At 43.4% G+C, this 14,833-nt stretch overlaps 1 protein-coding gene and 1 long non-coding RNA gene across 2 annotated transcripts in view; one reads left to right on the top strand and one right to left on the bottom strand.

The window, feature by feature from the left end:
* The window catches only part of LOC137520946 (riboflavin-binding protein-like), a 51,141-nt gene extending 50,277 nt beyond the window's left edge, over window positions 1–864 (top strand). Inside the window, exon 7 of the mRNA XM_068239555.1 lies at window positions 378–864. Within this exon, the coding sequence (XP_068095656.1) occupies window positions 378–414 (37 nt within the window). The 3' untranslated portion in view covers window positions 415–864. The remainder of the gene's footprint in view (window positions 1–377) is intronic.
* Window positions 1–14,833, bottom strand: part of LOC137520947 (uncharacterized) — a 111,582-nt gene that overhangs the window by 38,969 nt on the left and 57,780 nt on the right. The window contains exon 2 of the long non-coding RNA XR_011021973.1: window positions 3,127–3,152. This is a non-coding gene — a long non-coding RNA (uncharacterized lncRNA). The remainder of the gene's footprint in view (window positions 1–3,126; window positions 3,153–14,833) is intronic.

The following is a 14,833-nucleotide window of genomic DNA, read 5'->3' as shown; positions in this document are numbered from 1 at the left end:
GGTGAGCCGCAGGCATCCTAGACTAGTGTATCATTGGCTATGTATACATTTATAAATGAGCATGTGTAAATATGTGTGTGTGTGTGTGTGTGTGTGTGTGTGTGTGTGTGTGTGTGTGTGTGTGTGTGTGTGTGTGTGTGTGTGTGTGTGTGTGTGTGTGTGTGTGTGTGTGTGTGTGTGTGTGTGTGTGTGTGTGTGTGTGTGTGTGTATTTAGAACACAATATTGTCTAGAACTTTGGAATAGCCCCATATACATGTTTTTTATTACTTGATAAGAAGATGAAGTGTCTGACTAGCATGACCCATGGCCTAGTCTAAGCAGATAGGTATGAAGTTTCAGACAGCATACCAATGTAAATACTCTTTCTCTCTATAGGCACGAGAAGAACCTGAGAGGGTGGGGAAGAAAATGATGCACAACACCTACATTTCTTACTGAAGAATCACCATTTTGTGAAGGAAATAATTCTATATGCGATACAGAGGAGTTTAATTCTCACAGCCGCTGTAGCATAAAGGCTGTACATCACACTTTAATTAAATGCACACAGAAATCAACTGGTGCCATAGTTGCCACATCCCTCCGAACATACAACCAAAGCTGTAGCTAGACAAATTGGGGTGTATTCAGTAAAGTTGCCATGCGCTGTACCCTGGTAATGTAACATGGGTCGCGCTAATTGTCGGATTGTCGGTAAAGTTGTCGCTCGCTCGCTCCCTGCGCTTGGTAACATCACCATTCTTTGATGAATACACACCTATACTGCTTAGTAATGTTGCTTGGTGTATATGTAAGTAACCTGCCTTCTCAGTTGCAAGTCTCTCATAAATGAAATATTTTACAATAAAGAGCTTCTGCATGAGTTGAATCTCTGTCTGTATTGAGAAGCAGGAAGTGGGGATGTCACATGTCACCATGACATATTCTCTGGACAAACAAGCTTGATTTCTGTGATTTATTACTTTTATCTTAGCTGTAGGGGTTACTGCGCTCTTTGAGGAGAACAGCTTTGAACATGTAGCTGTGTAAGGGCTCAGCTGCCTGGTGAACAGCTAATGAGATGATCTGCACACTGGATAATGATGCAGACATTCAAGGCCAAGCAGATTAAATATTATCCGCTGCACAGTTCTGATTTTCTGGCTAGAAATGACAATTCCCAGCTCTGATACTAAGGTGTATGGGGGCAGGATCTTAAAGGTACCGGTACATACACACATGCAACTTAATGCACGACCAACCACCCAACTTTTTTGGATGACCATCACGTGCTGACCACCTCAACAACCAACTCATTTAAATACTGTGCACGTACCATACCCCTCATTTGAAAAAATAGCATGTCCTTCAAATGACTTTGATCCTGCACGATAGTTGGTCAGTTGATCCGCTGGTTGGATCGGGCAAACTTCCCGTTATAACTTGGTTGTCTAGTCATTTACCAATTGTACACATGCCCAACCTATCGTCCAACAGACAAGTTGGAACAATAGTTGGGCGGAAAAGTTGCACAAGTGTATGATCCTTAAAGAGACTCCGTAACAAAAATTGCATCCTGTTTTTTATCATCCTACAAGTTCAAAAAGCTATTCTAATGTGTTCTGGCTTACTGCAGCACTTTATACTATCACTGTCTCTGTAATAAATCAATGTATCTTTCCCTTGTCAGACTTGTCAGCCTGTGTCTGGAAGGCTGCCAAGTTCTTCAGTGTTGTGGTTCTGCTATGAACTCCCCCTTCCAGGCCCCTCTCTGCACACTGCCTGTGTGTTATTTAGGATTAGAGCAGCTTCTCTCTTATCTTTTACAAGCTGGATAAATCGTCCTCTGAGCTGGCTGGGCTTTCACATACTGAAGAATTACAGACAAGGGCAAAGCTGTTTGCAGGAAGAAACAAGCAGCCTGAAACTTCAGTGCATGAGAACAGGGGGAAAGAAACACACAAATGATCTCTTGAGATTCAAAAGGAAGGGTGTATACAGCCTGCTTGTGTATGGATGTATTTTCTATGTGTGGAAATACTGTACATCAACCTACTTCCTGTTTTGGTGGCCATTTTGTTTGTTTATAAACAAACTTTTTAAAACTGTTTTTAACCACTTTTAATGCGGCGAGGAGCGGCGAAATTGTGACAGAGGGTAATAGGAGATGTCCCCTAACGCACTGGTATGTTTACTTTTGTGCGATTTTAACAATACAGATTCTCTTTAAAGAAAACCTGAACTGAAATTTAAAAGTCAAAATAAACATACACAAGTCATAGTTACCTCCTGTGTAGTCTACTTGTCAATCTTTTTCCTCTCCTGCGCCGCATACATATGTAATCGCCGCTGGGAGACTTGGGCGCAGGATACAGCCGGTATATGGCTTATCCTGCTGCTGCACAAGTTACCGGTGGCGTTAATTACTATTCCCTCTCTAGGTCCACGTGGATGGTGGGGAATGATATAATTCGGCTTCCAGCTATTGCTGGAGGCCAAATCAGTGTCTTAAAATGTAACTTCTGCTCCGTCTTCTGACGGCGCCGAAGTTACTCAGGGTGTGCCCAAATCTCCTGCGCTGTGACTACAACCCTCACCTGCGCCGTTTGTCCACTGTGATTAATGGTATTCTCCATCCTCCATTTGAAAATGGCCATTACCCCATAACAGCTTTCTGGTCAGCACACTGTTAAACTGTAACATCACCCACTTGAGCCATAGGGAAACATAGACATTACCCGGCACATCCGTTGTCCTCTCAGCTATAACTGACAGCAACTGATATATTTCAGTTCTGACAAAATGTTGTCAGAACTGGAAGGAAGAGTTGTCAGGAGAAAATGGTGAGCTTCTGAGAGGTAATGATGGCAAGGTAACTATGTAATGGTAATTTGAAGTTACCTCGTGTTTATTTTAAATCATTTTACTCAGTTCAGATTCCCTTTAAGCCATCCACCTAACCTGACCTCAGCTTCCTGCTATTTCACTCAGAGGGGCAGGTCCAGAACATCTTACAGGCTACATCAGTATAACCAAGTGACTTCACAGCGCTCCACAGACATCCACGAGTCAGCCTCAGCTCCTAAAGTTAGAATCTGAGCACTATTCTGTAGTCTACAAACAATAACCCATGAAGAAGACTTACCTGATTCACAAATCCAACAACCTTTTCTGAAAAGAAAAAGAAAACACAGATTTTGAGATGACCATGGCTCCAAGTCATACAGCTACAGACTTACAAATCATGGGACCCCATAGTAAAAAATGTTACAGGACACATAGCCCAGGGTACATTTGTGTGATGATGTCCTCCCTTTTGCTCTTCCATGGATTTGCCTAGACATATCAAAATAGAGTCACATATAATCTGCAGTACACACAGAGCATGGACATGACATGTCTAAGCTTTACATACAAAAAACTGTCAAAGGCACCCGGTATGTGTAAAATAGTTAAATAGATACTGCTGTGATATTGACCTGTAGAAGCTGGTAGGATCCCGCAAAACGCGTTGTCTATTTAAGTGCTTGGATAAACTTCTTTCCAGTAAACACTGGCCTAGTTGTAACTTGGGAGGTTGTAGTTTTTTAGCTTGGCCCTAAAAAGTGTGACCATCCAGTTCCTATTCTACAAAACCTGGGAAAACCGAGCAGGGAAGGTTATCTCCTTGCAGGCTCTGACGGTCGTTGCAACCTACCTTTGTGAGTACACATTTGTAAGATTTCCTACTGTCCAAAGATACTGCACCATTTGGCTGCTGGTCTTTCTATTTTTATAGAGGATACTAGAATACAAGGAAAACCTTATTCTCTTAACTGATGACATGGTTAAGGTACTCATACATTACCACTTGATGTAGCAAAAAGATAGATCCCTCTTAGATCTGAATCTGATCAAAGACGGCTCTATTCCACCCACATACTTCCCATAGATATTCAACAGATTTTGGCATGAAATCTACTGAAAATAAATCTAACCTTGATGCAGTGCAATGCTATGAGCCATCGATCTACAGCCACTACTGCTCCTCCCTGTGTTTGATCGAGATCTCCAGTCAGGTCAGCTCGAAAATCTTGATTATCATGGAAAAATCGCTCAAATTATGGTCGATCTGACCTGTTGGGGCATTGTTTACTGGCAGATTCAATTAGAATGGTAAAAATCTACCGTAAATCTATAAGTGTATGGGCATCAATACTCCCCCTGCAATTTCTATTCCCTGTTCTGTTTTAGATTAGCTTATAGATAAAGCCCAACAAAACTTTTTAAGGATTAGGAAATGATTGCAATGGGTTAAAATCTCTGCTATGAAATTTATTCAATTGGGATATAGAATGGAATGAAAAAACCTCCCCTTTTTGTTTTTTTGCTGTCTGTGCCCTGTTGATGAAATCTCACTCACTTCAAAGGAACACAGATCACAATAAAGAATCCTTTCCTCTTGGTACTTACAAGCCCTACTCCATAGAGCCAAATTAATCCATGCCATGCACTGATGAGGATCAAACAATCCGAAACAGCCTGTATGCATGTTGGATTATTATGGCTCTGTACAATTTAACAAGCTGACACACCATTGCATTCCAGCGGTTCTGGAGGTGTGTTTAGCTTCTAAGGGTACAATGGTTAATTTGCATATATTCAGCAGTGTTGCTCTGGGAGACATCTCGAGCTCACTCCAACCTGAATTATCGCAAATTCTTTCTGTTTTAGGAAAGCAAACCTTTGTTTCTCTTGGTACTGAAATCTGAAAATTGCAAGACCTTTAATTAGGCTTAAAGTTGCTCTTTAAAGCGGACCTAAACTCAGACGTTCCTCTTTGCCCTAAAAGATAAGCATCAGCATAATAACCTGTAAAGGAAAACATTTCTTTGTTACAGCCAATACAAATCCTGCAATAAATCTGCAGTGTATCTACTTCCTGCTTTGATGGAATCAGACATAGGGTTAACATCCTGTGTTTACAAATTAGCTGCTTTGTGAGGCAGCCAGCTGAGGGATCAAATTACAACTTGTGATAAGTCACAGATGAGGGGGAATTAGACAGGCCATATGCTCTAAATACATACAAGGTGCATTTCTCTCTGCTTTTTTTCTGTCCAGTGCAAGAATTTACATCCACTACACAGTAAATACAGATTATTTTATACAGTCCTATAAAAGTCTGCCTCTAGGGGGTGCTATGTTGTGTACTTCATGCTGTGGTGCACAGTTCACATTACATCATTATGTAGACCAGAAAAAAAAACTGGCTGCATCCCCAGGAACCAGACCAGGCCCCATTCCAGAGTCCATAGCTAGACTACACCCCTTATGTGGAGAGCCAGGACTGGCGGATAAGCAGCATGATAAGTTATGTAGCCTTTAACGTGAAGATAAAATGAAAAGGATGTATTAGATTACTCATGTCCATATTGCTTAAAAAAAGAGATACCCTCTAAATAAGAAGGAAGTTATTCACTTTAGGTAAGTCAATAGTGTGGTGGAAGTTCTGTGCTGTTTATTCAGCTGAGGAAAGTGGGTGTCAGCCCTGGGCAACTGCTCAACCTCATCCTCAGCAGGGTGCCAAATAGTCCCGAGGTGAGGTCATTTCTCTTGTCCTGACCATGAACCCAATGGCACCACTTCAGGGACAGTAGACAAGGGTCATGTAATGAGGCAGAAGGGACAGTAGGGGGCACTGACATTACAGATGGTGGATGATGGGTCATACAGCATCTCAGATGAAGAAATCCCAGAGTTAATTGTTTACAGAACATAGAGGCCAGAAATGATCCCAAATTTACATTCCCATCCCTCTGCCGAAAAACTTGTCACGCAAATATTACCATCTGCGCCGCCAGCGAATATGTGGAAAATATTCCTCATAACTTGTGAGAGGAAGTTAGTTTACAGCAGGCGGTGAGGAGAGGAGAAGAGACAAAGCTGGGCCAGAGCGGTGCATCTGCTGCAAATCATCTACTCTACTGACACAGAGATAATTGTGATCTTACTTCCAATCCATAGCTTCTCAGTCAGAGGGAGACACTGCTGACAAGTTCATCATAACAGGACAAAGCTTTGACAAGTAACACACTGCATATTCCATATACTGAACACATCCTGGGAATCCTTACATGTATTTAAAATATAACAGGATTGTATTGAAAAGATTTCTATAGGCTTCCTCTATCCTCCTCCACACCACCGTCGCTGGTTGGGACCCTGTGACAGCTCTCCCTTTTGTGAACGAGCACCGCAGTGCTGCTTGCAAATTTTTACCAAAGTCATTTTCGCATCAGAAATGCTAATTTTATTTTTTAGAAAATATTCTCGAAAAAAAATTGTATTTTCAAAAATGGTCAAAGGAAACGCATTTGTAAAAAACGCAAAAAAAACCTTTATTTTTATGGCAAAATACGCGGAATTATTTATTTTTAGCGAGGAAAACTTTTTTATTGCACGCTAGCACAGCTGAGCAGCTTAAACTTACTGCGCAGTTGCGGGCATACTTATGCTTGCGCAGTATGGCTATGCTCATTTGTGAAGGGGAACGTGGCCGTGACAGCATATCCAGCAAGCTCTAGTTGGATATGTTCAGAGGGATCAGTGAATAATGGCGCACAGCGCCTACGCATAAAAATGGCGCCGCATTAAAAATATACGCTTATCGCTATTTATCGTTAGTACTGCATAATAATGGCGCGCAGGGAAAAAAGAAGAAAACCGGCACACACTAACGTTATTTTTCAATAGTGGCACACACTAACGTTATTTATCAATAGCGCCCTACATAAGCCAAACTGCAGACGTTATTTAACTGCAAAACGGGGAATGGATTTAATGTAACACTGTCAAGGTTAGGGTTAGGCACCACTGGGGGGGTCTTAGGGTTAGGCACCACCAGGGGGGTCTTAGGGTTAGGCACCAACCAGGGGGGTCTTAGGGTTAGGCACCACCAGGGGCGTCTTAGGGTTAGGCACCACCAGGGGGGTCTTAGGGTTAGGCACCACCAGGGGGGTCTTAGGGTTAGGCACCACCAGGGGGGTCTTAGGGTTAGGCACCACCAGGGGGTGGTTAGGGTTAGGCACCACCAGGGGGTGGTTAGGGTTAGGCACCACCAGGGGGGTTTAGGGGTTAGGGATAGGTACAGAGAGGGTTCTGTGTGTTAACGGTAAATAACAATAAGGCTTTAACGTTAAATAACAATAAGGCTTTAACGTTAAATAGCGATAAGCGGCAAACGGATTAGCGGCAACACCGTGCGCCATTATTCGCAGGCGCCATTTTCAGATGGATGCATGTTCAGAGGGTCCAAGCGTGGTAATGGTGGCGTCAAGGATGACCATCCAGATCTTTCCCTCTACCAAGATAAGTACATTAGGATCTCATCTTTCCAGCACAGGCAGGAACTGCTTGTTGCCGAATATGGCCTGGTGCACACCGAGCGGTTTTTACAGCGTTCCGCAAACCGCTTCCGCCTGTGAAGACGCTTGGCTAATGTATTTTAATGGGATGGTGCACACCAGAGATTTGAGATTTTTAGCAAACTGCAAACGTGGGTCCTGCAGTTTCTGCCTCAATGTAAAGTGTACGAAAAGCTCAAACAGCTCTGAAAAATGCTAGATCAGAGATGTTTTCCAGGCGTTTTTGTTACATTAGCTATTCAGTAACAGCTTCACTGTAACAATATTTGTAATCTGCTACACAAAAACGCTCCAAAAAATGCTAGGCATGTTTAGAAAACGTCTCGAAACATGCCTAGAATGGCTCAGAAATCTGCTTCAAAAACCTCTAGCGTTTTGCAGATCTGCTAGAGGTTTTTGGTGTGCACTGGGCCTTAAGCTACGTACACACATACGACAACGATCGGTTGTTGTGAACGACGAACACATTTTTAATTGACAAAAGAACGACCTAAGTAAAGTTAGCTTTTAAAGGTGTGTAACGATGTGATCGTTAGGCCCCATTCACACTTGCGGTTCGAGTCCGCAAGTGTCCGGGGGTCCGGGTCCGGGGGCCGCAAAGAGACAGTACGGGTCTCTGCGGTGGCCACAAGTTGCCACCAGTTGCGGATCCGGAATGTATCAGTTCCGGCTACAATAAAGTAGCCGGAACTAGATACATTGCAGTGCCAGAAAGGCACCGCAAGCTTGGGGGATACCGGCGTGTAGTCCGGGCCCCCCAAGTGGCATAGGACCGGTGCTGGAAGCATCCGGTCCTATTGCCAGTGTGATGAGAAACATCCATTTCTCATTGCACAGCATGGCCACATGTTCGGGTCAGGATCCGGCCCGGGTGCGTGGGCCGGATGACCGGACCCGAAAAATAGCGCAAGTTGGAAAACTGTCCGGAGTCCGGATCCGATCCGGCTCCGTTCTGTACGGAACGTACGCATGTGAACGTCCGCATAGACTTTGCATTGCTAGGCGGAACGTACGTTCCGTTTGTACAGTATACGGTCCGGATCCGATCAGGCGGATCCGGACAGCGAACGCTAATGTGAACCAGGCCTTAGAATGAACTTTACATCACGTAAAGCAACTATTGCGCTTGCACATAAAAATGAAAAGTTCCATGGAGAAATAGCGAAATGCGCATGTCAAGCCTAGTACGAACTACCGTTTTCCAACGATGTACTACTTTTGCAAACGATCGTTGTTGGAAAAAATCCGCCAGGACAGATCTAGCTCGTCCATTGTTTGACTTAATGATCGTTGGCTGTTTTTTTTAAACGATCGTCGTTTGAAATGATCGGGGAACAATCGTTTCAAACGACTATAGTCGCATGTGTGTACGCACCTTTAGTGTCAGTTCTGGTTGTTTGAGAGTTTAAGTAAGTGGGGTTCTCAGTGTATCACTAACCCCCCCTACAGCAAGCGGTCCTCTTCACTTCTTGCAGACGCTGGCTGCTTTGCTGCATCCACTGAACTGCTCCCGATGCGCGTGATACCATGCAACGGTTGCATGGTATCACATCTTATATCTGTCTGTTCTTTATGCAGATGGCAGGCTGCGGAAGTAGAGCAATACAAGCCTCTAATAAATATTTAAATTTAAAAAGAAGAGGTCGATTTTTTTTTTTGTCATGAGTCACATTGTTAGTATGGATTTAATGTGGTAAAAGTCTAATGGGCTAAAATACTGCTCAGTTCACTTTAAGGTTATGCAAAATAAAAGACTGTATGATGAAGGGGAGGTTAGGGTCAGGCATAAGGAAGAAAATAATTGTTTAGGGAGAACCCACCAAGGGGAAAGCATGCCATAAATCCCAACCAAATACTATAGTAAAGTTGAATATTCTATCAAACTCTCCAGCACTCAAATTAAAGCGGACCTGAACTCAGAACTTTCTCTCTGCTCTAAAAGATACACAACAGCATAATAACCTTTTGCACAGCGGGAGACATGGCAGCGCTTTCCAACAGAACTTATACCTGAATGATTTGTTTGCATTGATGTGCAGAGCGCCAATAACTACTGAATGTAAGTATACTAGTGGCCAGCTGCATTCACTGTTTTAAATTCACTTTCAATAAGTCTTAGATTATAATTAGCACACAATTTGCATCTGTTTTGCATTCAAGGCATGTATTTAGTTCCAGAGGGGCTCAGCATCAGAGCTGCTCAAATCCGGAACCAGGAGATACCCGGATAGTTGCTATCCGGGTATCTCCCAGTTACCTGTGCGGGGTGGGCGGGGGGGTCAATCTTACCTGTCTGACGTCTTCTTCGCTCCGTCCCTTGGCGCCTCCCACGATGCGCTCCACGCGTGTCACATGATTACAAACACTTCCTCCTTCAAACCGGAAGGAGGAAGTGTTTGTAATCACGTGACTGCCGCTTGGACCGCATCGAGGGAGGCGCCGAGGGACGGACCGAAGAAGACGCCAGACAGGTAAGATTGACCCCCCCGCCCAGATAACTGGGAGATATCCAGATAGAACTATCCGGATGTCTCCCGGATCCGGATTTGATCAGCTCTGCTCGGCATTGCCTCTGTTGGCTTACAATTCAGATGCATCCTTGAGCGCTGTCACTTGTCTGTCTATTTGTTTTATGAAATGTGTATACCATTTTTATGACTGGCAGCACAAGGAATATTGTGTTTTTATCGTTAGATTAGCGTTAGGTCTTCCCCGAGGGGGTACGTCACCGCCGTGGGGAAGTCTATTATGTAATAATCTGTGCACATATTATCACTAAAGCTAACACCCCCCCCCCCCCCCTTGCCTGTAATGAGTGTTAGGTGTGTAATTTAGCCCAGTAGGTATTGGAGCTCTGCACATCAATGCAAACAAATCATTCAGGTATAAGTTCAGTTTGAAAGCGCTGCCATGTCTCCCACTGAGCAAATTGAATGTAAGTATACTAGTGGCCAGCTGCATTCACTGTTTTAAATTCACTTTCAATAAGTCTTAGATAAGAATTAGCACACAATTTGCATCTGTTTTGCATTCAAAGCATGTATTTAGTTATTATTATTATTTAGTATTTATATAGCGCCGACATATTACGCAGCGCTGTACAATGTATATATATATCTTGTCACTAACTGTCCCTCAAAGGAGCTCACAATCTAATGCCTACCATTGCCATATGTCTATATTATGTAGTGTAAGTACTGTAGTCTAGGGCCAATTTTAGGGGGAGCCAATTAACTTATCTGTATGTTTTTGGAATGTGGGAGGAAACCGGAGTGACCGGAGGAAACCCACGCAGACACGGAGAGAACATACAAACTCTTTGCAGATAGTGCCCTGGCTGGGATTCGAACCAGGGACCCAGCGCTGCAAGGCGAGAGAGCTAACCACTACGCCACCGTGCTGCCCGGTGCTGCACGGTGCTGCTAGTTCCAGAGGGGCTCAGCATTGCCTCTGTTGGCTTACAATTCAGATGCATCCTTGAGCGCTGTCACTTGTCTGTCTATTAGCATAATAACCTTTAAAGAAAACCATTTCTTTGTTACAGCTGATACAAATCCTGCAATAAATCTGCAGTGTTTCTACTTCCTGTTTTCATGGAAGCAGACATATTGTTATCATCCAGTGCTTTCAAATGAGCTTATCTGCCATGGCAGTCATGTGACACAGCAGAGATGAAATTACAACTTCTGATTAGACACTAGGTGGAATTAGACAGGCTAAACTCTCTAAATACATACAGGGTGCATTTCTCTATGCTTTCCTTCTGTCCTGTGCAAGAGTTCAGATATACTTTAAAGGGATCCTGAGGTGATAAAAACAAAATTTACACTTACAAACATACGTCCCTCTCTGCTGCCAGCCTCATGCTTTCTGGCTCTCTGGGTCACATGACTAATAAATCAAAGGGTATTCCTCTTGAATGGCAGCATCAACTAATAAAATTGCATAAGTAATAGTACAGTCACCTTTATTGGCTGTCGAAAATCTGGGGCTTGTTTTTAAACGAAGAAGAAAACAAATTAACACATGACTTCCGGTGCACCTCCAGGATTACAGCGGAAGAGGAACAGTAATGCACTGCAGCACTTGTGTGTTACTCTGCGATGTGCGGAGGACTTCCATCACATCGTGTCGCACCGCAGTGTGTCATATCTCATTGACTATAATGGCCACCGGGACGAGCTGTGGCGGGGGAGAGTACCGCAATGCATCTCACCATGGTAAGTGTAATAGGGGTATAAGGGTTACCTCTCAATACAGCTAATTGCTCTACGGCAGTGATCTGCAAACTTGGCTCTCCAGCTGTTAAGGAACTACAAGTCCCACAATGCATTGCAGGAGTCTGACAGCCACATACATGATTCATACAGGCAAATGCATTGTGGGACTTGTAGTTCCTTAACAGCTGGAGAGCCAAGTTTGCAGATCACTGCTCTAGGAAAAAGCAGGAACTTGCAAGCACACCATTGTCCAAATGGAGTTCAGACTTAAAGGACAGCTGATGTGAGGGATAGGGAGGCTGCCATATTTATTTTCTTTTAAACAATGCACATTGCCTGGCTGTCTTGCTGCTCTTCTGCCTCTAATACTTTGAGCCATAGACCTTGAACAAGCATGCAGATCAGATGTTTGACTGAAGTGTGGCTGGATTTTAAGCATGCTTGTTTCAGGTGAGTGATTCAAACATTACTGATGCACGAAAGACCAGCAGGAAGCCAACCAAATACAGTAAATATGGCATCCTCCATATGCCTCCCACTTTTAGGTTTCCTGAATGAAGTGCAGTTTGAAGTCATAGCTGGTTAAAAACTAAAACATATTTTTTTGAAAATTTTGAACTTCATAAATACTTGGGAGACGTTTTAAACAAAAGAAACATAAGTGGAATTTGACTTGAATAAATTTGCTCTGTAAACCACATTGGACAACTATGTATAGAACAATAACAAGTTTTCGCAAATATTGCAACATTTAAAGGACAACTGCAGCGAGAGTTATGTGGAGGCTGGCATATTTATTTCCTTTTTAGTAATACCAGTTGCCTGGCTGTCCTGCTGATCCTCTGCCTCCAATACTTTTAGCCATAAACCCTGACCAAGCATGCAGCATATCAGGTGTTTCTGACATTATTGTCAAATCTGACAAGATTAGCCGCATGCTGGTTTCTGGTGTTCAGACACTACAGCAGTCAAATAGATCAGCAGGGCTGCCAGGTAGCTGTTATTGTTTAATAGGAAACAAATATGGCAGCCTCCATATTATTCTCACTTTAGTTGTCATTTAAATACACCCACTTTAAAGAGAATCTGTATTGTTAAAATCGCACAAAAGTAAACATACCAGTGCGTTAGGGGACATCTCCTATTACCCTCTGTCACAATTTCGCTCCTCGCCGCATTAAAAGTGGTTAAAAACAGTTTTAAAAAGTTTGTTTATAAACAAACAAAATGGCCACCAAAACAGGAAGTAGGTTGATGTACAGTATGTCCACACATAGAAAATACATTCATACACAAGCAGGCTGTATACACCCTTCCTTTTGAATCTCAAGAGATCATTTGTGTGTTTCTTTCCCCCTGCAGCTATCTTCCACTGAAGTGTCAGGCTGTTTCTTCCTGCAGAGTGCAGACAACTCTGCCCGTATGTAATTCATCAGTATGTGAAAGCCCAGCCAGCTCAGAGGAGGATTTATCCAGCTTGTAAAAGATAAGAGAGAAGAGAGAAGCTGCCCTAATCTAAATAATACACAGGCAGTGTGCAGAGAGGGGCCTGGAGGGGGGAGATGCATCACAGAACCACAACACTGAAGAACTTGGCAGCCTTCCAGACAGGCTGACAAGTCTGACAAGAGAGAGATAAGTTGATCTATTACAAAGGTGGTGATAGTAGAACGTGCTGCAGTAAGCCAGAACACATTAGAATAGCTTTTGGAACTTATAGGATGATAAAAAACAGGATGCAATTTTTGTTACAGAGTCTCTTTAAGCAGATCGTCACACTCAACTGAAAAATTCTCAGTTATTTAACAGAGACAGATTCTGGTGATGAACTCAGTGATAGGTCTTTGTCTCCACCTGGTGGTGAATGACATACTGCATGCTTGAAATGTATGAACAATGGGAGGTTGCACATAAGCTACAAATAGATGCTAGATTTGTGCATATATGGTACTGAAGCAGTGCGAGGCACCCAATAAAAATAAAACCATTAAAAAAGGAGGTCTTAACAGCGCTTGCCCAGACTGCTCAAGCATGGCCTCATATCAGAAAGAACAGAGGGAACCAGATGGAATCCTTCATCATCTCAGGTTTCCTATAAAGATGACCTAAACTCTTCCATGGGAGAGAAGGAAAACACAGAGAAACCCACCATGTGTGTATTTAGGTGTATTTAGAGGTAACAGCCTGCCTAATTCTCCATTATCTGGAAGTAAAAAAGAACACGCAAGCAGCTTGAGGTGACCCAGAACCACAAGGAAAGTATAGAGGACTAAGAGACTGAAAGCCCTTCTACTAAAAAGCAACGCTCAGTGTAATGTGCCTTCTTAAAACAGAAGGTATTTGCAATAATAATGTAAAACCTTGCCACATATAGCTTTAGAACGCCGAGACCCACACTGAGGCACAAGCCTCTGGGTCTCGGCGAAGCTCTGATGTCAGTATAGTGCATGGCGCTCCTTCCCTATTGGCCAAGCGGTGGACACGTCCTCAGTACGCGCTCCGGCGCTGTAAACAGTAGCAGCATGCGTACCGGCATGTCAGCTGACTTGCTAACATGCCACAGAATGATTGGTTGTTTTGGATTCTGTTACTCTTGATTAGTTAGTCTTAGTATTAGAGAAAGGTGAGTGTCCTCAGTCTTCGCCCGTGATAGCCTATGCTGGGCTTGTAGCTGAGATTGCGTGAACATCAAGTGCCTTGTCTTGATGCAGATTTCTGTCTGTCTCTTGACCAAGCTTCTTATAGATTGGATTACCTGTTGCCGACCCGGATTGTACCTGACTACGTTTCTTCTGATCACTTGTTATTGACCTGGCTTGTACCTGACCGTGCATCTTACTGGACTTCCCGTTGCCAACCTCAGATTGTACCTTGCATGACCTTGCATGACCTTGCATGAACATTGCCTGCCCTGATCCCGGCCTGTTTTGACTACGCATCTGTATTGTGATTACACTTTCATCTGGATTGCCTAAGCCCATAGGCCTCAGGTGACTATTCAAGTATACTGTGTATGCATTACCTTGCTGTGTTTGGTGAATGCTATATGCCAGGTTGTATGCTACATCTACCTGCAGGCCAGGGTATTGTAGTTTGTTATTAGGCAGGAGTTTACGCAGGTGTTAGGGCTGGGCTATAGGTTAGTCATATGAGCATACAGTCTGACCTAAAGCAAGTAGCCAGACAAGCCTGACAGTATCACGGGCCGAATATCCCCTAAATCAAG

Source organism: Hyperolius riggenbachi, chromosome 6, assembly GCF_040937935.1.
Source record: "Hyperolius riggenbachi isolate aHypRig1 chromosome 6, aHypRig1.pri, whole genome shotgun sequence".
In the NCBI taxonomy this organism is placed as follows: domain Eukaryota; kingdom Metazoa; phylum Chordata; class Amphibia; order Anura; family Hyperoliidae; genus Hyperolius; species Hyperolius riggenbachi.
Note: the sequence above shows the minus strand (reverse complement) of the source record. Positions and strands in the feature narration are given on the sequence as shown.